Source organism: Camelus bactrianus, chromosome 22 (genome assembly GCF_048773025.1).
Source record: "Camelus bactrianus isolate YW-2024 breed Bactrian camel chromosome 22, ASM4877302v1, whole genome shotgun sequence".
NCBI classification, from domain to species: domain Eukaryota; kingdom Metazoa; phylum Chordata; class Mammalia; order Artiodactyla; family Camelidae; genus Camelus; species Camelus bactrianus.
The window spans coordinates 21641414-21665370 of record NC_133560.1 but is presented as its reverse complement, the minus strand read 5'-3'; the positions used below and the strand labels follow the sequence as shown (position 1 = coordinate 21665370).

The 23957-nt window shown below is 56.3% G+C and overlaps 2 protein-coding genes across 2 annotated transcripts in view; both read left to right on the top strand.

Annotated features, from left to right (window-relative positions):
* The window catches only part of SIN3B (SIN3 transcription regulator family member B), a 35817-nt gene extending 17237 nt beyond the window's left edge, over positions 1-18580 (top strand). The window contains exons 7-19 of the mRNA XM_074350503.1: positions 779-868; positions 1310-1428; positions 4742-4949; positions 6363-6479; positions 7572-7810; positions 8542-8725; positions 10992-11595; positions 11784-11953; positions 14384-14557; positions 14838-14930; positions 16034-16128; positions 16356-16560; positions 16698-18580. Coding sequence (XP_074206604.1) covers positions 779-868; positions 1310-1428; positions 4742-4949; positions 6363-6479; positions 7572-7810; positions 8542-8725; positions 10992-11595; positions 11784-11953; positions 14384-14557; positions 14838-14930; positions 16034-16128; positions 16356-16560; positions 16698-16928 — 2529 coding nt within the window. The 3' untranslated portion in view covers positions 16929-18580. The remainder of the gene's footprint in view (positions 1-778; positions 869-1309; positions 1429-4741; positions 4950-6362; positions 6480-7571; positions 7811-8541; positions 8726-10991; positions 11596-11783; positions 11954-14383; positions 14558-14837; positions 14931-16033; positions 16129-16355; positions 16561-16697) is intronic.
* Positions 18581-21987: 3407 nt separating this feature from the next.
* On the top strand, positions 21988-23861 carry F2RL3 (F2R like thrombin or trypsin receptor 3). Its single transcript, XM_074350502.1, has 2 exons — positions 21988-22117; positions 22384-23861. The coding sequence occupies exons 1-2, from the start codon at positions 22009-22011 to the stop codon at positions 23430-23432; spliced, it is 1158 nt and encodes a 385-aa protein (XP_074206603.1). The 5' UTR covers positions 21988-22008; the 3' UTR covers positions 23433-23861.
* Positions 23862-23957: the final 96 nt, after the last annotated feature.

Sequence of the window (23957 nt, the reverse complement as noted above, 5' to 3'; positions counted from 1 at the left end):
CTGCACAGGGTGCCCCACTAAGGGGTGAGAGGCACTGAGATCCTATGATTTTCTAATTATTTCATTCTCTGTGCATTTAGTAATTGTCTTTCTACTATAAGGAAGAGCCTTTTCTTCATCTCCATTTATTTAATTATGTACATCAGTCTGGACTCCAGGTTATAATCCAGAACATTCAGTGTTTATCTAGATACCTAAACTGTCTTGGCTTTGGCCAATGAGGTCCCTTTGGGCTGGCTCTTGTGTCCTTTTGACACATCCCCATCATTCTTCAGACACTTGGGGGATGGTTTTGTAGCGTCCTCAATGCCTCAGGAGTGTGGCCAAGTTCAGGTCTCAGTCCAGCATAGAATCATAAGTTTTCACAGAGATTTAAAACCTGGGCTTCTGCAGGATCCTGGTTATGTTGTCCCCTTCCCGTCACCATCACAGCCCCCAAGACAAGACAGGCAGGGGAGGGGTTTCTAATATTGTATCTAGGGGCACGTCTCCCTTACTCTTATTCTGTGACGCTTCTGCCTGTTATCAAAAGCCCTAAACTGCTGAGATTTAGAACTCGGATTGCTGGCAGGGTGCTTGTATGACCTTTATTCTTAATTAGGACATGGGGGCTAAAGTGGGTGGTCCTGAGAAGTGTATCCACAGGGGTCCCGGGCAGATCTCACCCCGCACCTGCCAGGCTCTCGTCGGGAGGGCTCAGTGTCGCCGATGTTGTAACTCTAACAGAGATGGACGCCGGGTGCGCAGAGCATCTATGGCGCAGCATTTCTCTCCACAGAAGAAAATGAAACTCCGTGGTACCAAAGACTTGTCCATCGCTGCCGTGGGGAAGTACGGGACCCTGCAGGAGTTCTCCTTCTTTGACAAGGTGAGCGGCAGGGCCGATGACCTCTGGGCCTGCTCCCGTCCAGGCTGGCCTCACCCAGCTCACATCTGAGCAGGTGGGGTGGGAGCAGGTGGCAGGTGGCCAGTGGCAGCCAGCAGGCGGGAGGTAGCAAACAGGTGGGAAAGGAAGAGCTCAAAGCCCATGCCAAGTTTGAGAATACGTCAGTCACTTGGAAGCTGTGTGGCTTTCCTAAAGCAGGGATGGTCCTGGGGGTCCTGCCCGGAGTCAGCGGGCAGAGCCAGCCAGATGGCCCTGTGCACGTGCTGAGCCGGGAATTGCCGCACCAAGAGCGGTCCCCTGCAGACCACAGCCGGTCCCTTTAGAGCATGCCTGTGTTGGTGGCTCTGTGCACCTAATTGAGCTGGCTCAGGAGTGGGGCTTGGGCCTGGCAGGGGCCCCCTGATTCGCTCACTGTCCCCGCAGGTGCGCAGGGTGCTGAAGAGCCAGGAGGTCTATGAGAACTTTCTCCGCTGCATCGCACTCTTCAACCAAGAACTCGTGTCTGGCTCCGAGCTCCTGCAGCTGGTCAGCCCGTTTCTAGGGTGAGTGACACTTCCCTGGGCTCCCCACGTGGGTTTTGTTTCTGTAAACTCCTTTCACCCTTCTTTTGCTATTGTTTTTGGAAAATGGTATATGTGGTTTTTCGATTTTATGTTTTAGTGGAAATTGTTATGGAGGTCACACAGGTTCTCCTGCAGTTGTAGGAAAGGACACAGAGAGGCCCTGGGAAGCGTCCCCCCCACAGTGACATGTGTGTAGTCAGCATCACAGCCAGGACATTGACATTCACACAACCCACCCATCTTCTCAGGTTTTCTGTTTTACTTGTGCATGTGTGTGTTTGTACAACTCTGTCACCTGTGAAGGCTCATATGTCCACCACAGTCCGGATACCGAGCAGCTTCAGAACCACAAGGATCTTTATGTTGGCCTTTGATATCCACACCCACATCCTTTTTGAGCCCCAAGCCCCTGGCAGCCACTAACCTGTGCTACATCTCTAAAGCACACAGAGCGAAAGGATTATGTAAATGGAATCATACAGTATGTCACCTTTCAGGGTCAGCTCTCTTCACCCAGCATAATTCCCTGGACATTCGTTATGGTTTTTAAAATTCTAACAATGAGAAATTGCCAGGAAGGGTGACATGAGCGCTCGGCATCCCTGCTGCTCGAGTGAAAGCCCCATCAGCAGCTCAGCCGCCCGCTCCCAGCCTGGCCCGCCGCCCCGTGGGGGCCGCCCCCGGAGGTGGCGGTGCGTGCACAGCTCCCGCACCTGTTCTTTGGGAAGGCGAGTCTGCTGGCTTCCAGTATGCTTCCCACTCACCAGCTCTGTCACGCCGAGCAAGTTCCTTAGCCAGTCTGAGCCTCAGTTTCCATGCCATCAAACGGGGGTCATAAACATACCTACACAGGGTTTCAGAAAGCTCCAGGTGGGCTCTGTGTGCAAGACCCTTAAAATAACATCTCGAACATCATGAGCTCACTTTATTCATGACTGTGTGCGGCATCCTGTGTAGCCCCCAAGAAAACCCCAGAGGCAGGTGCTATCCGAGCCCCTTTCTATTAATTAAGAACACTTTTTAAACTTTTTTTTTTTAATGTAAAATAAAACACAGATCTGGGAAACCACATAACAGAAGAATGGCTTGGTGAGTCATTATTAGGCAAACCCCGCTGCACCCACCACCCAGGTCACAAATGGACCTTTGCCGGTCCCCAGGAGCCCCTCCACACGCCATCCCAGTCGCCCCTCCACGCGCCATCCCAGTCATGCTCCCTCCCTCAGCTAGGGAGCGACCTCCCTGCACCAGTTATGGTGTAGCCACCCAGGCGGACACCACCAGATACACAGCCCAGTCTCCCCTTGTCGTCTGGGCTTTGTTTTGTATTATATCTCTAAGTCCCTCTTCATCTCTGGGTTCCCCCTCTGAACTTACTCCTGACTGTTTCTGTGTTGGCGCCTCCCCAGTGAAGGAGCACTTTGCTGACTGCATCTCCACGGTCCCCCACATCCTTCTGTCCGTCAGGAGGCAATATTCTCTGAGTTCTTTGTGGCGCATTCATTTGTCTTCATCCACTGGGGGTTGCAGAAGAGCATCTCAGCAATATTTCTCACCTTTCAGTGGCCCAGGGTAGATGCTTGATTTCTCCCTTAATTACAGTGTCAGGGTAAAAAGTCGCTTTTTTGTCTCATCAGGACGAATTTTGGGGCATTGTATGAACTCATGGACTTAAATACATTCTATGTGTCTCAGTACATTTTAAAGCTGAAAGATACTGAATGCCTCTCACTTTCCCCGGGATAAGCTCTCGTAAGACAGCTTTGCGTGGTAACGGGCAAGTTCATTTTTGGGGGGGAGGCTTTTATTTATTAATTTATAATGGAGATACTGGGGATTGAATCCAGGACCTCATGCATGCTAAGCACTCACTCTACCACTGAGCTACACCCTCCGCCGCTGACCCAGCATTTCTTAGACCCACGTGACCGTTTTTAGCGCCCGCACAGCACTGCCTGACTTGCGTGTAGCGCGGTTTTCTCAGCAGGCTCTGTAATGATGTTTGTCTCCAGTCTCTCCCTGTCATCACTGCTGAGCTCCTGCCCGTTGTGCTGGGATCGTCAGCGGTTGAGTCAGGGTCATCAGGAAGTGCTTCTTGGTGGTCCTGAGGGTGTACATGGGTCAGGGTGATCTTTTCACTTGGACTAACTTCCTGGGGCTGCTAAAAATCTGTAAACACTGAAAAATCACCCAGAGCAGGATGGCGGCATCACACAGTCTTGGCTAAAACGTGGCTGGCTTTTTACATGGATTTGGACACGAGCTCATATTGAAGTTTGTCTCTGGAGCTCAGAGTCTGGTGCTCCCTCTTTGCACATGTGTGTTTCTTTCTGGGTTTGCACACCTACGGGAGGCTTAGCACAGTGGCCCAGAGAGCTGCCACCTGGTGACGGCATGGCTGGAGTTGGGGCTGGAGAGGGACTGCAGGGTAAGCCTCCCCTTCAGAGTGTAACCTTGGGCGTCCTCTGCACTGATTTTGTTGATGGCTTCCCTCCCTGCATTTCTGTTGGCTTGTGAGTTTTCCTTGTGAGCTGGGTTGGCATGGGGTCCTTGCAGGCAGGCTGCAGCAGACAGCCACCTCGAGGGCATGTAGTTAATGAAGGCAGACTACCTGGCTTAGTCACGGCAAGATCACCACCGCAGCTGTCCAAACACCTGCCCCCTTTTCGTAGGATTGATATTTATTTAAATGTAAATCCAGGTGACGTTGGGGGTCAGTTGCATTAAAATCTTCCCGTCGACAGGCACAACCATTACACTATGACTCCTGAGAATTTGTCCACGGAGGATTTTCTGGGGAGGAGTCTCCCTCACGAGAGAGGAGGGCTCTGGAGCAGGGATGGCAGACTTTATCTGTCATGGCCAAGGGTCACTGCTACCCAGCTCCTGGTGTTGTGCACAGGTAGCCACAGGCAGTACCAAGTGTATGGGCGTGACTGTGCATCAATAAAACTTCATTTGCAGACAGATGTGTGTGTGTTGACCATAGCTTACTGACCCCTGGCCTAATGTCCAGCCTCTTTCAGTCAAGGAACATCACTACCCCAGCTTCTGCCAGTCTTGGTCATCTTCTCTGGCGTGTTTCAAGGACCTTCTGCAAGTGGTGGGGCCTGGTCATTGACAACGGGGTCAGGGCAGGTTCACACACATAGTGGCTTTACACACATCTGATGTTCGTTCTGCCTCTCCCTCCTCCTCCCCGATGTTGAATTCTGACCACCTTTAACCGGCTACATGAAGCCATTCTGAAATCTCTAGATGCCGACTTAACCATTTGTTTTTATTTCCAAAGGAAATTTCCAGAACTCTTTGCACAGTTCAAGTCCTTCCTGGGGGTGAAAGAGCTGTCCTTCGCGCCCCCCATGAGTGACAGATCCGGGGACGGAATAAGCCGGGAAATCGACTACGCTTCGTGCAAGCGCATCGGATCCAGCTACCGGGCACTCCCCAAAACCTACCAGCAGCCCAAGTGCAGCGGGAGGACAGCCATCTGCAAGGAGGTAGCACTCCCCAGGGGCTCATGTCAGCTTATGTGGTGCGTGTGCCTCACCCCACGCCTCCCGCACCCAGTGTTCTGGATGGAAGACTGAATGTTGATCCCCCAGACATTGAATAATGGATAGTGTGGGGATGTGGCGAAACAAAATGCCTGACCAGAGGTGGTGGTTTCTTACTCTCCTGGTGGTTCCTGCCAGCCCCAGAGCACACGGCGCCAGCGTAGGAGTTGGCTCATTCCTCCATCGTGTAGACTTAGAGTTATTTCTGCCGTGGCTCGCTGCCCTCAGCAGTTTCTGTTAAGCTTGACCAGTGAACCCTTTTTCAAAGTTAGTAGATAGGCTGTTACTGCATTGCCAGAATTCAAGAGTGCCTGCTGGATTCTAGGATATGTCATCTAGGAGTCAGAAGACTATGGCCTATGAGCCAATCCGGCGCACTGCCTGTGTTTGTAAATAAAGTTTTATTGGCACACAGACATGCCCATTCATTTACACACCGCCTGTGGCTGCTCTACCAGGACAAAAGCAGAGTTGAGTACAGGCGTACTTTGGAGATATCGTGGCTTCAGTTCCAAACCACTGCAAAAAAGCAGATATTACAGTAAAGCCAGCCACACATATTTTGGTTTCCCAGTGCATGTAAAAGTTACATTTACACTATACTGTAGTCTATTAAGTGTGCGATAGCATTATGTCTAAAAACACCTTATATACCTACCTGAATTTAAAATACTGTAGTGCTGGGGGAGGGTGCTCAGAGGTAGAGCACATGCCTAGCATAAACACGGTCCTGGATTCAATCCCCAGTACCTCTATTAAAGACTAAAAAAGAAAGAGAGAAAAAACTTAATTACCCCCCCCACAAAAAAATTTTAAATACTTTATTGCTGAGATATGCTGACCATAATCTGAGCCTTCAGCAAGTCACTGATCACAGATCCCTATAACTAACAAAAATAATGAAAGAGTCTGAAATATTGTGAGAATTACCAAAATGTGCCACAGAGACAAAGTGAGCAAATGCTTTTGGAAAAATGGCACCTATAGTCTTACTCCATGAGAGTTGCCACAGACCTCCATGTTATTTTTTAAAAAGCCGAATCTGTGAAGCTGAATAAAATGAGGCATCCCTGTAGACCTGACAGACCAGATGACCTGCAAAGCCTAAAAGATTTATTACCTGGCCCTTTACAAAGAAAGTTTGCCGACTCTGAAATAGTATGATCTGTTCATTTGACCAAAGTCGTGTTTTCTCTTAAAACCACTTTAAACTTAATTTTATTTGTATGATAAGGTAACTTCCTGTAAAATTAGGGGTTGTTACTTATCCTTATATCTTCTACACGGGACCACCCTGTAAACCATCGTGGCTGCAGGGCCCTGGCACGCCGGTGATGGCGTTTCCTCTTGGCGCAGGTGCTGAACGACACCTGGGTGTCCTTCCCCTCCTGGTCAGAGGACTCCACCTTTGTCAGCTCCAAGAAGACGCCCTACGAGGAGCAGCTGCACCGCTGTGAGGACGAGCGTTTCGAGGTGCGTGTGTGGGTGCTGCGGGGCCCTCCCAGCCGGCCCCACTTCTGCACCCGGGGACGTATCCTGACGGTCCTTCACCCCTCTAGCCCCCTTCAGAGTATCGGGGATCCCAGTGCTCTCCAGCAGGGGCAGCTCCTGAGAGCGGCCCTTTCCCACCTCACCGGCCGCCGGGCTTTCTAGGTCACGCTGCTTTCTCTTTCTGCTTGTTCAGTATGTGTGAGTGTGTGTGTCTGTTTCGTTCATTAAAATTAGGTTCGCTTAAGTTAATTTTTTAATAAAAACTTGTACTAAGGTCATTGTAGATTCACATGCAGCGTGAAGAATAACAGCGATCCCAGTATCCCTTCCCCAGTGGTAACAGCTTGTGGATCTCTGGCCCGGTGTCACAGCCAGGAGGTTGACATTGACCCAGCCTGTAATATTCACATCTCCCCAGTTGGACTTGTACTCCTGGTGGAGGTGGGAGTATTGTGCATAAGTGTGTGCACGCGTATCCTTTGTGTATCCAGCACCACAGGCAAGACACTGAGTGAATAGTTTCCCCACGGCTAGGATCCCTTGTGCTGTCCCTTTACAGCCCTACTCTCCTGCCTCCCCAGTTCCCAGGAACCACTGACCTGTCCTCCACCTCATTCACTTTGTCCTAAATGGAATCAGTCATGTGGGATGTAACTGGGGGATTGGCTCCCCTCAGCACGTATTCTGGAGAGTCACCCCAGGGGCTGTGTGTACCATGCGTCCCTTCTTTATTGCTGAGTGTAACGTGCTTTTGAAGCCTGTGAAGAGTGTCAGCCCAGGAAGTGTACCCCTCAGATGGGTCCACTAGTGACGAGCGGCCCATGGGTCTCAAGTCTGTGGGTGCCGAGTCCTGCGTCACCTCTACTGGCTGTGCCATTGCCCAGGTCCGGACCACACCCCTGGAACCAGCTGTGCTCGCTCTGGATCCCCGGACCCGCGTCAGGGCCACCACATCCTGATGTCCATCATCCTCTCCTCAGCTCTGTCTGCCCATGCCTTCTGCCGGCCCAGGCCTGTCCCCAGGGCCACACTGACCCCCTGACAGCTGACCCCTTTCTGCCTTCTTTTCCATAGTTAGACGTTGTCCTGGAGACCAACCTGGCCACTATCCGAGTGCTGGAAAGCGTGCAGAAGAAGCTGTCCCGGATGGCGCCGGAAGACCAGGAGAAGTTCCGGCTGGACGACTGTCTGGGGGGCACATCGGAGGTGATCCAACGCCGCGCCATCCACCGCATTTATGGCGACAAGGCTCCAGAGATCATCGAGAGCCTTAAGAAGAACCCTGTCACCGCTGTCCCTGTTGTCCTAAAAAGGTGTCCTCACGCTTCTGACCACCCTGCCCACCACAGGGAGCTCCCCAGGAGCTCCTTGGTGCTGTTTGTCACAGGTGTAATGTGAGGGGGTCCCGGGGGTCTCAGCCTGCTTTGCTGTGTATTCTAGTCTTCCTTCACCTCCCTGTTCCTTTCCCGAGAGGAAAGCACAACTGTTACGATTGTTCGTGTCCTTCTAGAACTTTCTGCCATGCACATAACCATATCTAAACGTGAAAAGTAACCATTTTAAGGCACAAATGGGACCGTTCTATATCATGGTTTTATCTAATCATACATTTTGGGAACCTTACTGTGCTGGTTAACAGATACTAAGTGTCTGCCCTCGGCCAGGGGCTGTGCCCAGCCCTGGGGCTGCAGAGCTGAACAAGCCCAATGTAGTCCCTTTCCTCATGGGGTTCAAAAGTCGAGCAGGGAGCCCAGCGGTCTAGCCAACAGCTGCACGGAGTGCAGTCTGTGTTGTGGGCCAGGACAGGGAGGAGGTCCCAGGACAGCGCTATTTGAGAAGCTCTTAAACTGTCTGTGTGGGTTCTAAGGGCCCTTGCTCCCCTCCCTCCAGCCAGCACAGAACCCTCTGCATAGGCCAGGAGCTGGCAGGCCCGAGTTTAGAACGCTTTCGGCGGGTCTGTGGGTGAAAGACAGGCTGGTGTGGGCAGGGATGAGTCGGGTGGGCGCCCGGGCTGTCCCTGTGCTGAGCCCCTCTGACCCTGCAGGCTCAAGGCCAAAGAGGAGGAGTGGCGGGAGGCCCAGCAGGGCTTCAACAAGATCTGGCGGGAGCAGTATGAGAAGGCATACCTCAAGTCCCTGGACCACCAGGCCGTGAACTTCAAGCAGAACGACACCAAGGCCCTTCGCTCCAAGAGCTTACTCAACGAGATAGAGAGCGTGTACGACGAGGTGAGGCTCCCCGCCTCGGGCAGACGGCCAGCCCTCTGTGTCTGTTGTCCTCGCAGGGCTGCGTGCGGGTGAGGATGGCTGCTTCTGTGGCAATGCGGGGACTGTGGCACAAAACGTGGCCACTCCAACCCCTGGGGCGCTGCCTCCAGCTGCCACACTGCCTTCTTCCCAGCTTCGGCGTGATCTGGCTCATGGCCTGAACTGAGGCTGGCCAGGCTCTCGGGCTTGAGGATTTGGGCTTTAAAAAATACATGCAGGGTTGTGGGAGACCAAGGTGGGAAGCCTGGCAGGGAGGCAGTGGCTGCTGGATGTGGCTGTCAGGGAAGGAGGGGTCACTACTTCCTGGGCAGAGCCCAGGTCACAGATGGGACAGCATCACTGACCACGTGCCCACCTGGTAGGGTCACTCACTACCCCCACTTCCTCCCAGAGCCCTGCACAGTCAGCAGTCGTGCCTCCTCTTACATTGAGGAAATTGGAGGAAGAGGAGCCAGGCCGCTGGCCAAGGCCTCCGGGCTCTGGGGCGACACAGCCGAGGGCCCGTCCTGCCCAGAGCTCGTGTTCCTCCACATGGCTGTGGAGACCACCTAAGGCGGCAGCCTCAAGACCCCCTTCCCTCCTGCCTCCCTCCCCCAGGCAGTGCCCACCTCTCAGCCCCAAGCTCCACTCCATGGTCTGGCCTCCTTGCTCTAGTCCTCCAGTGGGTCCTCGAGGCCTAAGACCCCCACGGAATCTGTGGTCAGCATCAACCCGCCACTGCCACCACTGAGTCCCGCAGGTCCTTCCCTGGGGTCTGAGGAAAAGGGGACAGTAGAGTGGCCTGGTGGCCTAGTGAGCTCTGCCTGCATGGTCCTTTATGCTCTGGGAAGTGAGACCCTCACTGTCGTGTGGTTAGCAGAGGACAGTCTGTGTTATGTGCACCAGAACTTGCTCCAAAAAAGGAGTTTTTGAAGGGTGTGAATGAGAAGGGGACTCAGGAAGCAGTAGGACTAAGATCACACTGAAGAACCAGGAGCAGGGCTGAGCTGCAGCGTCCATGCCCCACCTCTCCCCGCCCGGACCCCCCAGACTCTGCCCTTCCCCGCCAGTGAGAAGGACAGATCTCTGGCTGCTGCAGATTCCACAGTTAATAAAGGAGCGTGACCTCTGATGGAAGGAAACATGAGTTACTGACCCCGGGAAGCCGAGGCCCTGGCCAGGCAGACAGCCTGGGAGGCCCTGGCCATTTCCCGCTGGTCACTCATTCTGTGGGTATCTGAGGCCCCTCGGTGTTGCACCCTGGGCTGGTCATTGAGAGCAACAGGGAGACCTGGTCCTGCCCTCGGGAGCTCCCTGCCTATAGGGACGGTGACCACACACTTCTCCCCAGGACCTGGGTGCGTCTGCCTCTGTGCCTGGTGCCGGGAGACCAGGAGAGAGCGCTGTGTGGGGCTGACATCGGCAGGCGGCTCAAGGCAGTCTGGAGGAAGTAGTATTTATCTTCAGGTTTGCAGGAAGAAGAGTCATTGGATAAAGATGGAGGGGAGGGGTGAGTCCAAGGATGCGGTTTTCCAGGGAGGAAAAGCAGATGGGCGCACGCAAGGGTCCTGTGCACAGCAGGACAAGCTCAGCACCCCCACGGCATCAGAGGAGAGTAGGGTTGTGTGCCAGGGTCGAGGTCCTTCTCCCGCGCAGCCTGGGCAGGCCTGGAGGGGTGACTGGGGCTGACCGTGCTCCTGTGGGCCAAATGGCTCTGGGCTCAGGGAGTAGAGTGGTTGGAATGGGCTGGAGAACAAGAGCTGGCAGGTGGGAGACTTGTGCTGGCCCAAGTGGCAGTAGGACCATGGAGGGGCTGGAGGCAGGTGGGGATAGGACAGAGGCAGGGGACACTAGTGGGTGGTGATGTGTCAGGTGTGCAGATCTGGCAGGGAGGGGCTAAGTGTGAGCAGTCACAGGTCTTCTGGGGTCTGGCTGAGTGTCTGTAAGTGAATGATGGTGGGCAGAGGGGCCTGTGGTCCTCCCTAAGTCTTCCTCATCCTCAGGGAGAGCTTGGACTGGGCAGCCTGGGTCAGCTGGAATCGGTAATCGGGGTGCTGCTCCCTTTGTTTTCCCCAGCCTCGAGGCACTGCTGCAGGCCTTGGTAGTGAGATTGGCGCCATTCTGGTCCCAGAGCTGGGGTGGGCCCCAGACCAGGGTATGATGCCCTTAGAGTCCCATAGCCCTGGGCCCCCGACTTGGAGTTCTCCCAGCAGGTCGCTTCCCGCCTAACAGCCACCCGTCTCCCCAGCACCAGGAGCAGCACTCGGAGGGCCGCAGCGCCCCCTCCAGCGAGCCGCACCTCATCTTCGTGTACGAGGACAGGCAGATCCTGGAGGATGCGGCCGCCCTCATCAGCTACTATGTGAAGCGGCAGCCGGCCATCCAGAAGGAGGACCAGGGCACTATCCACCAGCTGGTGCACCAGTTCGTGCCCAGCCTCTTCTTCTCCCAGCAGCTGGACCTGGGGGCATCCGAGGACTCCGCCGACGAGGGCCGGGGGAGCCCCCAGGGGCAGAGCACAGACCCCGGCGACCGGAAGAAGCCAGTTCCGGGGCCGCAGAGCAGCCCCCCAGAGGAGAAGGGGGCTGCGGGCGAAGCGCCGGCTACCGAGCAGCCACCGCCACAGCACAAGCCCCTGGACGATGTCTACAGCCTCTTCTTCGCCAACAACAACTGGTACTTCTTCCTGCGCCTCCATCAGACCCTGTGCTCCAGGCTCCTGAAGATCTACCGCCAGGCGCAGAAGCAGCTCCTGGAGTATCGGACAGAGAAGGAGAGGGAGAAGCTGCTCTGTGAAGGCCGCCGGGAGAAGGGCAATGACCCCGCCATGGAGCTGCGGCTGAAGCAGCCGAGTAAGCCCTGGGCCCCAGGGTGCCACCACCAGGCTCGCCTCTGGGAGCCGGGAGGGGAGATGGGCCAGGTGAGCCGTTAGGAAGCCTGTGGCGGGAGATGTGGACGTGTTCAGTGAAGACTCCAGGTCCTTCTGGGTGTGGGCTTGTGCGTGCTGGGCCCTCGGCAACCGCGGTCCCCACCCCTCCAGGTGAGGTGGAGCTGGAGGAGTACTACCCGGCCTTCCTGGACATGGTGCGGAGCCTCCTGGAGGGCAGCATCGACCCCACACAGTACGAGGACACCCTCCGAGAGATGTTCACCATCCACGCCTACGTGGGCTTCACCATGGACAAGCTGGTGCAGAGCATTGCCCGGCAGGTGAGTGGGCAAGGGGTGAGCGAGCAGGTGGCAGGAGGCTGGAACTATGGGCTGGGCGGGACCTCCCTGCAAGTCCCTGCCAGTCCCTGGGTTGTAAACCAGCCTTTCCTTCGCTCCTATGCCTGTGGTTGGCCCCATGGTTGGCACCTTTCCTTTTTTTTTTTCAATTAAGGTAAAGTTCATGTAGTGTGAAATTCACCACTTTAAAGTGAACAATTCAGTGGAATTTAGTACATTTACAGTGTTGTGCAACCATCATCTCTGTCTAGTTCTAGAACATTTCCATCATCCCAAGAAGAAACCCCATCCCCATTAGCAGTCACTTCTCCCCTAGCCCTTTTCTGCCTCTGTGGACTTACCTGTTCTGGACATTTCACGTAGGTGGAATCATACAACACATGGACTTCGGTGGTTTCTCTCGCTCAGCATCATGTTTTCAGGATTCCTCCACATTGTAGCACATGTCAGTACGTCATTCCTTTTTTCGGCTAAATAATATTCCACTGTGTGGATAGACCGCACTTTGTTATTCCACGCATCCGCTGATGGACACTTGGGTTGCTTCCATCTTTTGGCGATGGCTAGTGCTGCTGTGGATGTTCGTGTGCAGGGATGTGCGTGTGGATGTGCGTGTTTGAGCTCCTGTTGACAAACCTTCCGTGAGGGTGATTGGGCAACATGTGAAGAGCCTCAGCCCACTTCTGGAGGGGGAGTATTGGTGACGTTCCTCAGCATCGCCTACAGCTGAAGGTCAGCAAGAGGAAGTTGGTCGTATAAACATAAACAGCAGAGCCCAGATAAGTCAGAGGTGGTTCCGGGACATGGGTCCCGCTTGGTGACCACTGGAATTGTTGTTCAGTGTGAGTTTCATTTCTTGATTATCAAGTAAGGCTGCTCACTGTAAACTGGAAAAGACGCCAAGGAAAGAATAACGTCATTACTCTCCCAGCCAGATACGGTCACTGGAAACATTCTAAAAGTGGCATTTCCGTCCAGGTTTTAAAGATTTCTTATTGATGTCAATAAAACACATACAGAAGCGTGCTGAATGGTGAGCATGCAGCTCGGTGGGTCGTCACAGATGTCCCACCCGTGCCCCCTCCCAGCCACTCCCACTCATGGACACCCACGGCCAATTTCTGACGCTGAGAAAAGAGTCGTGGTTTTGAAGCTGTGTGTAAAGGCAGCATCTGGCTGCATCCAGGCAGCGTGATTCTGTGAGATTCCTCTCTGTTGTGATGCCCGTGGCTCCTTCATCATCTGCCTGGGAGTCCAGGGACGAGCTCCCGTTTGGGCCCTTGGAGCAGTGCTGTGCATCCACCGTGGGCCACCTGTGTGCATTTCCTCCTCTCCCCCAGGTTGGAGGGGTACTCAGGCTGGCACAGCCAGCTTTGGGGGCAGTTTCCAGGTTCTTCGCGCGTTCTGCATCTTGCCCTTCTTGCCCAGTAGGTGATCTCTCTCATCTGTCTCCTGGGCTGAGGGAGTCAGCCCCTCAGCAGGCCACCACCCAGGACAGAGGCTCCATCTGTAGCACCAGAGGGGTTGGACCAGATACTTTGATTCATGCAATTTTTTTTTAAAGAAAAGCTGCCTATCTTCACTAATGTCTCTTGTAAATACAAACCTGTTAAAAAGAGACAGCGATGGAAGTGGGTTTGTGTAGCTGGAGCCACAGTGAGGGCTCCCAGGGCCCCTCCACGTGACGGCTCTCACCTGCAGGGTCGTGTCCACACTCCTTATGCCTTTTTGTGTATTTTTTTAATCAGCGTTTCTCATTTTCAGTAACAGCAGCTAGTGTTGACTGGAAACATGCTGTGTGCCAGGCACCGTATGAGGCCCACGTGTGTCCACGTCACGGCGTTCACTCAGCAAAGAGACCCACAGAGAAAAGCCCGAGGCCCTGAGTCTGTTGCAGCCTGTCGGGGCCACGGCTTGTGCACGGAGGGGCCGACTCCCACCAGCTCAGTCTAACCCTGCAGCCTCGGCTGTTTCCAATACCTGTCTCTTCCCAAACCTAAAGGTTTTAAATGTATTTTTAAAAATTAAAGAAATTAATTGTGTTTATAGCTGAACATTTAGGAGGAAATAACCATCTGCCATGGCACTGTTTTTAGGTTATTACCACCCCCATTTTGGTACATTTTCTTGTGTATTTTTTTTGGGTGTTTCTCACCCAGGCAAGGTTGCTGCTCTGCTCTGCTCTCATCTGGTCTGGTTTGGTCTGCTCTGGTCTGGTCTGGTCTGCTGTGGTCTGATACAATTTGCTCTGGTTTGCCATAATCTGGTCTCCTTTGGTCTGGTCTGGCCTGGCCCACACCCAGCATGGAGGTTGGATCCTGGCCTCCACCCCCACTGTGTGGGGCTGGGGCATGTCTCACCCCTGCTGGGGGCACACACACCAGGCACCCACTGGCTCACCCTCCCCGGCAGCTGCACCACCTCGTGAGCGACGACGTCTGTCTGAAGGTGGTGGAGCTCTACCTGAATGAGAAGAAGCGGGGTGCCGCCGGCGGGAACCTGTCCTCCCGCTGTGTCCGTGCCGCCAGGGAGACCAGCTACCAGTGGAAAGCCGAGCGGTGCATGGCTGATGAGAACTGCTTCAAGGTGAGGCCAGGCCTGCGCAGCCCCACACAAGGCTGGGGTGCACAGGGGCTTGCCCACGGCAGGGGAGGGCTGGCCAGTTGTGTGTGCTCCTTCCACTGGGCCTCTGGATGCTGGCCCCGGCCCCAGCAGGCGCCCCACCTGTGGTCCCTGGAGGAAAGATGGGGCTTGGAGGCTGGTGGAAGGGGGTCGTTGATGACCTTTAGACCTCGTCCTCTGTCAACCTGGGCTTCTCCTGGGGCTTCAACCTGGCTTCAACCTATCCATCCGCCTCCTTCCCCAGGTGATGTTCCTCCAGCGCAAAGGGCAGGTGATCATGACTATAGAGCTCCTGGACACCGAGGAGGCACAGACGGAGGACCCTGTGGAGGTCCAGGTGAGGACCGCAGCCCTGTGTGTGCGCCTTAAGGGCACCATCGCGGGCAGCATCGTGAGGCTCCCATCCCGGGAGCCCGTGCACACGCTGGCCAAGCACAGGCCACAGAATGTCCACCAGAGAAGCCTCTGTGTAGGCTGAATGCCCTCCTTGGAACCCCAGAAGGAGGTGAGAATTATAGGTGATCTTTCAGGAGCCAGTGTGTGTCCTAGGGCAGGAGGGCCCTGTGGAAGCCAGGCCAGCTTTCCCCACAAACCCTGGCCCTGCCACCTGCTGCCATCCTCATGGTGCCCATGACCAGCCCAATCACTCAGATTCAGAAGCTCAGAGCTCTGGATGCCCCAGGTACCAGGAGAAAACCTCCCTGGCCCAAACTCTGAGGTGCACATTCCATTTGGTGCCCACAAGCCACTGGGAGCAGGGCCCGTAAGTCCCAAGCCACCTTCACAGAGTGAGGGGCACCACCCACCACAGCCACGGGGGCTCCCCTCGCAGTGTTCTCCCCTGCCCACTTCACTGGAAGTGATTTCTAAGACAAACGAGGGTGGAGGCCTGCACACTCTGTCCTTTGCAGAAGTTTCCAGCAAATGTGGTTTTGTTAAGCTTGAGTCTGGAGGAGCCTCCTGCTCAAACAGGACAGTAAGTGGATGAAGGGTTGCTTGGATGGTATAAGCTATGCCCCTGGGTGGCCCCTTGGAGCCCCACCTTTTACTCACCCCCAACCCCTACCTGGCTTTCTCTCTTCCTACCCGCTGTTCATGTCCTGATGTCCATTCCTGTCTGTTCATGCCCTGGACCCCACTCCCCTCCCTGTCAGAAGCCTCCCATTCCCAGTGTGAACTTACAACGCGATGGATACAGCAGAATTGTCACATAGCAGGGATTTGTCCACCCAAGCACAAACTGGCATAGATAGTTGAAATCGTGGTCTGGATGTTCATGTCCTGCTCTGGCTGGGCCCTTCATAGGAAGCTGCAGTCTGCTGGTTTCCATCATGCATCTGGGTCCGCAGTAGCTGCCGTCCTCCTAACACTTGGGGAGGAGTGGGGACCAAGTCCACAGGAACCCTTGATGACATGGGCCATGTCTCCCTGTCTCTCCAGCACCTGGCTCGATACGTGGAGCAGTACGTGGGGACCGAGGGCGCGTCCAGCTCGCCCACTGAGGGCTTCCTCCTGAAGCCTGTGTTCCTGCAGAGGTGAGAGGACCCACAGCGCAGTTCCTTCCTGTGGGCCCAGGGAGGTCTCCCCCACTGTTGCCAGCACCCAGCATGACTGGGTTTTAGTTCTCCCTGGGTTGAAGGGGTTGGGTGGTGGTTTCCATTGCTTCAATTTGCATTTCTCTGACCCTGGGAAGTCAGCCATCTTCCCAGTGTTTCTGGGCCATGAGGACTCCTTAGTCTGCAAATCCTCCTCTCACCCCCAGGAACCTCAAGAAGTTCCGCAGGTGGCAGTGCGAGCAGGTGCGCGCCCTGCGCGGTGAGGCCAAGAGCTCCTGGAAGCGGCTGGTCGGGGTGGAGAGTGCCTGCAACGTGGACTGCCGCTTCAAGCTCAGCAGCCACAAGATGATGTTCATCGTCAACTCTGAGGACTACATGTACCGCCGCGGGACCCTCTGCCGGGCCAAGCAGGTGCCCCTCCCTGCCCGCAACCTGGGAACCTGGGCTCCGGCCCACAGCCATTTGGGGTGCTTGGGGCCCTGAGAGCCAGCCATGGCCACCTGGGGGGACTGGGCCACCCTGACTCCCCTCCCTACTCCCCCCTGCAGGTGCAGCCCCTGGTCCTGCTGCGCCACCACCAGCACTTTGAGGAGTGGCACAGCCGCTGGCTGGAGGACAATGTGACAGTGGAGGCAGCTGGCCTGGTGCAGGACTGGCTGATGGGCGAGGAGGACGAGGACATGGTGCCCTGCAAGACACTCTGCGAGACAGTGCACGTGCACGGCCTGCCAGTGACCCGCTACCGAGTGCAGTACAGCCGCCGCCCGGCCTCGCCCTGACGTGCCTGCACAGGCACCACCACACACAGCTTGGCGCGGTCGCTTCCTTGGCCTTTGTGTCCATTGGGCGTTTTCATGAACGTGAGGGGAGCAGAGCGTCCCCCAGCCTTGCTGCTACGGGCTGTGAGCTCCGGGGAAAGGCAGGTTGTGTTGGCTTGCAGCCCGATGCTGCCGTCCCTCTCGGCTTCCCCGCTTCCTTTGGGCCCATCCTGTGCCAAACCTGAACCCCACTGCACTTGAACTCTGGGGGCTTAGTCCCCACTAGAGGGAGGGGCCAGCACACCAGCCAGGGCACAGGTGATTGTATTCACACGCCTGCTGGGCCACTCCCGTCACGCGTGCCAAACCCCCAGGCAGGGGCACCGCTGGTCCTGAAGAGCTGCCCGAGGGCTCACTTTCGGGAGGGTGGTCAGCGTTTGGGAGACCCTGACATCAAAGGAGTTGGGCCCGGGTGGACCTGCTTGAAAAGCACGTCCTTTCCAGGCAGTTCTGAGAGCTTCTGGAAACACTTCCCAAGCTGGGTGACACCTACATCTGACGGTTCGGCATCAGCTTGACCCAGCCGGTGCCCGGGCTCCTTGGTCACTTTGAAAGTGAGAAGCGCCCTGTCACCCAAACGCTTTGACATCCAGACACGGGGTGGGCGGGCGGTACCGGAACTGCCGGGGAGACCCTGTTCTGGAAAAAGAGATGCCAAACCCCATGTTGATCCAGCAGCTGGACTCTAGGCCTGTGAGGGGAGGGGGCCCGGCCTGCCGCACCCACGGAGCTCGAGGGACCCCACCCTGGGAGGGCCCTGGGGTGCAGTTGTGTACCTAAGATGGACATTCTAGAAGTATGTATATGCACACATATTTATTCCTTTATGCTCTCTTAGTGGTTGTGACTTCCACAACGGCCAAGTCCCACGGCTTCTCTGGGGCTAAGAGCCCTCTTCACGGAATTCCACACACCTGCCCTGACGCCTCCATTTCTGTAGCCACCACCCGGGGCGGGGCTGGGTGTGAGGGGCAAAGGCTTTCTGTGCCAAGAATGCCAGGCTATTTGGGCTGGGGACCAGCTCTTTAAACTTCCTGCCCCATGAGAAGCTCTGGCCAGGCCCCTCGCGCCATCAGACTGAGAGTGGGCTCAACCGATAGGTGGACCTGGCAGAATCCCTTTGCCTCCGCCCAGCCGCAGCCCTCACCCTCCCGCAGCTGAGCTGTGCCAAACCCAAGGTTCTGGGAAATGGAAACATGTTTCTAGAAGTTACCTGTGGAACTCGAGGTTTGCAAAGCCTTTGACTCCAGGCCTGGGTGATTCCAAGGCCAGTGTGTCCGCCCGGGTGTCTCCTGGCCCATGTTTTCTCAAGTGTAATCCATGCACTTTGTACGCATCCTTGTTTTATAAGAAGGAAACTTACCAGAGTTCCTAAACCAGACCCTCCCGGCAGCCGTCCTTGGGAGCCCGCAGCCCCTTATGTGCCTCCACTGGGCCTGGGCTGCGGGCCAGACCCCACCAAGCCCCCACCCTGCATGCTTCTAGGGAGCATCTCTTCTGTTTTTGAAGAATTTCTGTTCTGGGGCTTGTACTTCCTTTGCAGCTGTTTTGAATGTAGTTTTCCTTTTCTATTTATTTGCACATTAAAGTTAAAAATTAAATATTGACTTAGAGCTGTGAGGTTCAGTCAGTCATTTCTTGCGAGCCATCCGGAGGTGACCTCTTGCTGCCGGGCAACTTGGTGCCCGAAGGGAGTGTCTACGTGTGTGCACCTGGAAGTTCTCAAGCCCCACGTGGGTAACCACTCCTACTATGACTTCCCTGGGCCTGCGCAGCAGGGTAGCGGGGTCCTGTTTCCTCTAGGGTGTGGCCCCGCCCCCAGAGTGTTTTCTATGTTCATTACCAACTGAGTTTTTATATTCGGTAGAAATGAGAAGTATTCCTTGGAGTGCTGCACGTGCAAAACCTAATTTGAAGACTGTGGTGTTTTCTGTGAGCTTTATGCACCTGCCCACCTGCTTCTGACACTAGGTCCAAAAGCCTGCAGATGCCGCGGGACGTGGCATCTCTCCCTCCTCAGTCCCACAAAACCATCCTCCAGGCTCGCTGGTCCCCCCTCCCAGCTGCCCCCTGCTGCCACCCTTCCTCTCACCTGTGTCCCCTGAACACCTCCAGGACCCCCTCCTTCCAGCCCTGCACCTGCTTCCAGGTCAGTGGGAGCCCTCAGCTCTGCTTAGGGTTCTCTTAGCTTTTACCCCCTGAGGCTCCCACAGCACAACAGGCTGGCCCCTCTCCTCATCCCCACGCAGTGCCTGCCACCAGGCCTCACCCATTAGCCTGCCCTGGCCACCTGGCCAGTCCTCTCCCAGGAGTTGTCCCCGACTTCCCCAAGGGGCTGTTGGTGCATCCCAGGGACCCCCTCCACCCATGTGCACCCCCACACATGCCCCTGGCAGTGTTCAACTTCCCAGAGGGTCAGGGCTCCCAGAGAGGCTTGGTGCTACTCCAGATTCCTCCTGCCTCAAGCTTACGTCCAGGGGTGCCCAGGGCCCCCTCTGTGCCCCCAGACTGGATTTCCTCTGTTGGAAGCACTGGGCGGGGAGTCCTGGAGTGCAAGTGGTGGCGGCTGCAACTCCCAGGAGGGGCGCCCAGTCCCAGGAGACATCTGTGGTGGGCAGAACTCTAAGGTGGCCCCAGGATTCCTGCCCCAGGGGACACCTGTGCTGGCCCTTGAGCAGGTGGGGCCTGTGCCTGGAATGAGGTTCCTGGATAAGAGACTAGAGGGAGGGCCTCCCGCTGGGCAGTGGGAGTTAAGTGGAACATTCATTCTGTGACTAGCGAGGTGTCTGTCTTGCTGGCTATTTGCAAAATAGAACTAGCACATTGTACCTGATGTCCTGGCGGAGGACGAGACTGTTCTAAAAAGCAAGCTGAGAACTAGCTGCTGGCTTAGGTCTGTTTGCCGTTTTTTCCACTCTTTGAATTTGTGGTAAAATACACATAACGTAGTTGACCATGTTGACCATACTTTTAGTGCCTAGTTCAGTGACATAAAGTACATTGACATGACTGTACAACCATCCCCAGCATCCGTCTCCGGGGCTTGTTCATCTTCCCAAACTGAAACTCTGTCCTCCTTAAACACTAGTTGCCCGTTCCCCGTCCCCTAGCCCCTGGCACCCACACTTCTACTTCTTTCTGTCACTATGAATTTGGCCACTCTAGGGACATCATGTCATCATGCAGTGTTTGTCCTTTTGTGACGGGCTTGTTTCACTTACAATGATATCCTCCAGGGTCATCCACATTGTAGCCTGTGTCAGAATTTCCTTCCTTTTTAAAGCTATTATTATACTTTTTTTTAAACATGAGTTTTTATGGAAAGTGACACATGGTACAGAAAATTCCAACAGCACAAAAAAAGCACACAGAGAAAAGTAGGTGCCCAAGTCCCTCTCTCCAAACGCAGCTGCTCCCAGTGTCCCCTAGGAGGTGTCCCCACATGGCTTGCCTCCAGATTGGGACAGTGGCCCTGCACCTCCACGTGCTGTGTCTAGGGGGCGGCCTTCCTGCTGGCACAGGGCTGTTTCCATGGCAGGGACGGTGGGGCGGCGGTTGTTAGTGGGAATTTCCCTGTACAGATGTCTTCCTACACGAGGGTCTCTGGCATAAATTCCTAGACATGGAACTTCTGAGTCAAACCACCCTTCTTGGGCTCCAGTCCTCCCTGCCCCGAAAGCAAAGAGCAGCCAGCCCCAGCTTCCCCTGCACAGGTTTCCTGCTCTCTCCTGGAGAGCGGCAGGAGGTCTACATCCCGGTTTTCCTGTACACTGAGGCCATCATCTGTCACAGGAGCTGTGACACGTAGGCAGGGGCCTGAATCTGTCATTGATGCTGGTGGAAACTGCTCAGAAATGGATGAGAGGCTCCTGGCTGAGACCCCTGCCCCAGTTGGAGCTCTCCAGGCCTCAGTACCCCCAACTCTGGGACTGGGGGCAGGGATCTTAGCATCTCAGCCTCTAGCTGCACTGACTCTGTCCAGGGCTGCTTTGTCACTTCCTGGCTGGTCCCCATTTCCCAAGTGTGTGTCTAGATTAGGGCTTGCCACTCTAGGACACAGCTGCATCTGACCCCCTCCCCCACCCCTAGTTAACTTCTTCTTCCCTGCCCCCCTACTGCCCCCTCTGGGTCCTTCTGCTCCCAGACCTCCCCACTGTGGCCCAGCCCTGACCACACAGAGGCCAAGAACCCCCAGTGCGGGGACCTGCCAGGGTGGGGCGGTGAAGCCTCCCTGAAGAGAGGTATCGGGGGCATTGTGTGCAGATGAGACCCTCCCCTCTGGATGGGACATGGAGGGGTCAAAGGGGGAAGGAACCCCCTACAAGAAGGTGGCTCAGGGAACCCTCTGAGCTGGCCTGGCCTGGCCTCCCTCTGGCTCAGATATAGCTGTGACAGTCCCTTGCCCTGGTCACACCTGGGGTCCCAGGCTGACGGTGAGGCTAGGTCCAGAGCAGAAGAGGCTTTGAGAACCAGAAAGAGGCACCTCCCAGGACAGCACATGGTCAGCATCAGGGCTCTGGGTGAGGCCGCAATAAGGTGGGGCAGTCCCCACAGAGGGCCTCTGACCTCTGACCTGAGGAAGCAGGACTCTCCTCTGGTCTGTGGGGGTAGGGGGGAAGATTTCAGGAAGAGCCAAGAGCTCCTGATGGGGGCGTGGTGCGGAGGGCTGGGCTGTCATGAGGATGGAGCCGAGATGTGACTGGCCAGCAAGAAGTAGCCACTTGGCTCACAGAGGCTTCCTGGGCTGGACAGGGGTCAGGAGTGGGGGCTGCAGCCTGGCACCTCCTCCCCTATCTTGCTGGTCCAGCGCCTCAAGCCTGAGAGCCACCTCTGTGAAACAGAGTAACCCCAGCTGCCCTGCCTCCATCGGCCAGGCTATGGACCTCCCACGGGCTAGTGGGGGCAGGGGCTGGTTTATCTCACTGGGTCCTGTCCAATCCTCCGCCGGTGCTCAGGAAGCTGGGGGTGGGCGTCCAGCCAGGCAGGAAGCCTGAAGTCAGCCGGCCACAGCCCAGAGCAGCTGACCCCCAGCCCTGGCAGCATGTGGGTGCTCTTGCTGCTGTGGCCCCTGGTGCGGGGGCTCAGCCCAGAGGATGTCACTCTGACCCCTGCTGCCTACTACGAGGTGGAGTCCATGGGAGGAGGCGATGGTGAGTGAACTCGGGCCCTGTCTTGGGACTAGGGGGCCCTAGAGCCAGTGATGGGGGCACAGGGAGCTGGAGAGGACCCTCCACCCCTACCCTGAGTCTACAGGACTGATGGAGTCTGTGTTCAGCTCTGTCCCACGAGCCTGGGAACTTGTGAGAGCTGGGGCCCAGACTGCACTTTCTCGGGGGTAGCACCATCCAGCGGGGTAGGGGGAAACGGCTGAGAGGCGGCATCGACACTTGGGCTCTCAGCGCCCCCTTCCCTCTAGGTCTCTCTCCCCCAGACGGCATCATAGGGCCCCGCCCACGCAGCTTCCCGGGCCAGCCCTCTGCCAATGACAGCAACACTCTGGAGCTCCTGGTCAGCTCTCGGGCACTGCTGCTGGGCTGGGTGCCCACGAGGCTGGTGCCCGCGCTCTACGGACTGGCCCTGGCGGTGGGGCTGCCCGCCAATGGCCTGGCACTGTGGGTGCTGGCCACTCGGGTGCCACGACTGCCCTCCACGGTGCTGCTGATGAACTTGGCGGCCGCTGACCTGCTGCTGGTCCTGGCTCTGCCGCCTCGCGTGGCCTACCACCTGCGGGGCCAGCGCTGGCCCTTTGGCGAGGCTGCCTGCCGCCTGGACACAGCCATGCTCTACGGCCACATGTACGGCTCTGTGCTGCTGCTGGCCGCCATCAGCCTGGACCGCTACCTGGCCGTGGTGCACCCGCTGCAGGCCCGTGCCCTGCGAGGCCAGGCCCTGGCCATCGGGCTCTGTGCTGCAGCCTGGCTGGTGGCGGCCACCCTGGCGCTGCCCCTGGCGCTGCAGCCGCAGACATTCCGACTGGCGCTTTCAGACCACGTGCTCTGCCATGACGCGCTGCCCGTCAGCGCCCAGACCTCCTACTGGCGTCCGGCCTTCATCTGCCTGGCCGTGCTCGGCTGCTTCCTGCCGCTGCTGGCCATGCTGCTGAGCTACGGGGCCACCCTGTGCACGCTGGCGGCCGGTGGCCGGCGCTACGGCCACGCGCTGAAGCTGACTGCCCTGGTGCTGGCCTCGGCCGTGGCCTTCTTCGTGCCCAGCAATGTGCTGCTGCTGCTGCATTACTCAAACCCAGGCCCAGACGCCTGGGGGAACCTGTACGCCGCCTACGTGCCCAGCCTGGCGCTCAGCACCCTCAACAGCTGCCTAGACCCCTTCATCTATTACTATGTGTCAGCTGAGTTCAGGGGCAAGGTGCAGGAGGGGCTGCTCTGCCGGACGCCTGGCAATGCGACAGCTTCCAAGGACGGGGGCAGCCCAGGGATGGGCACCCGGTCCTCCTCGCTGGTGTGAGACAGTCCCTCCACAGGCAGAGCAGACGGGAAGGGAGTTGGACTGGGTTGAATAGGGTCCCCTCCCAGCTCATGTCCACCGGGAACCTCCAAACATTGTTTGGGAATAATGTCTTTGCAGGTGTAAGTAAGATGAGGTCACATTAGAGTAGGGTGAGCCCTAAATCCCATGACTAGTGTCCTTATAAGAGGACACAGAGACACACACAGGGGAAGAAGGCCATGTGACCATGGAGGCAGAGATGGTGTGATGCGGCCACAAGCCAAAGGATGCCATAGGCTGCTGGCAGCCACCAGAAGAAGCTGGGAGAGCAGCCTGGGGCAGAGTTCTCTTCACAGCCCCTAGAAGGAGCCAACCCCACCCACCCCTTGACCTCAGACTTCCAGCCTCCAGGACTGTTAGAGAATAAATGTCTGTTGTTTTAAGTCATGTAGTTTGTGGTACGTGGTTACAGCAGCCCCAGGAAACTAAGATGGGGTTAAATGCAGGTTCCTGGGCCCAGCCACTTCCCGTGTGTCCAAGGTC

Coding starts and splice junctions, on each gene's coding strand:
- F2RL3 (XM_074350502.1), top strand. CDS start 22,009: ATGTGGGTGCTCTTGCTGCTGTGGCCCCTGGTGCGGGGGCTCAGCCCA. Junction 22,118..22,383: donor GTCCATGGGAGGAGGCGATG/GTGAGTGAACTC, acceptor CCTTCCCTCTAG/GTCTCTCTCCCCCAGACGGC.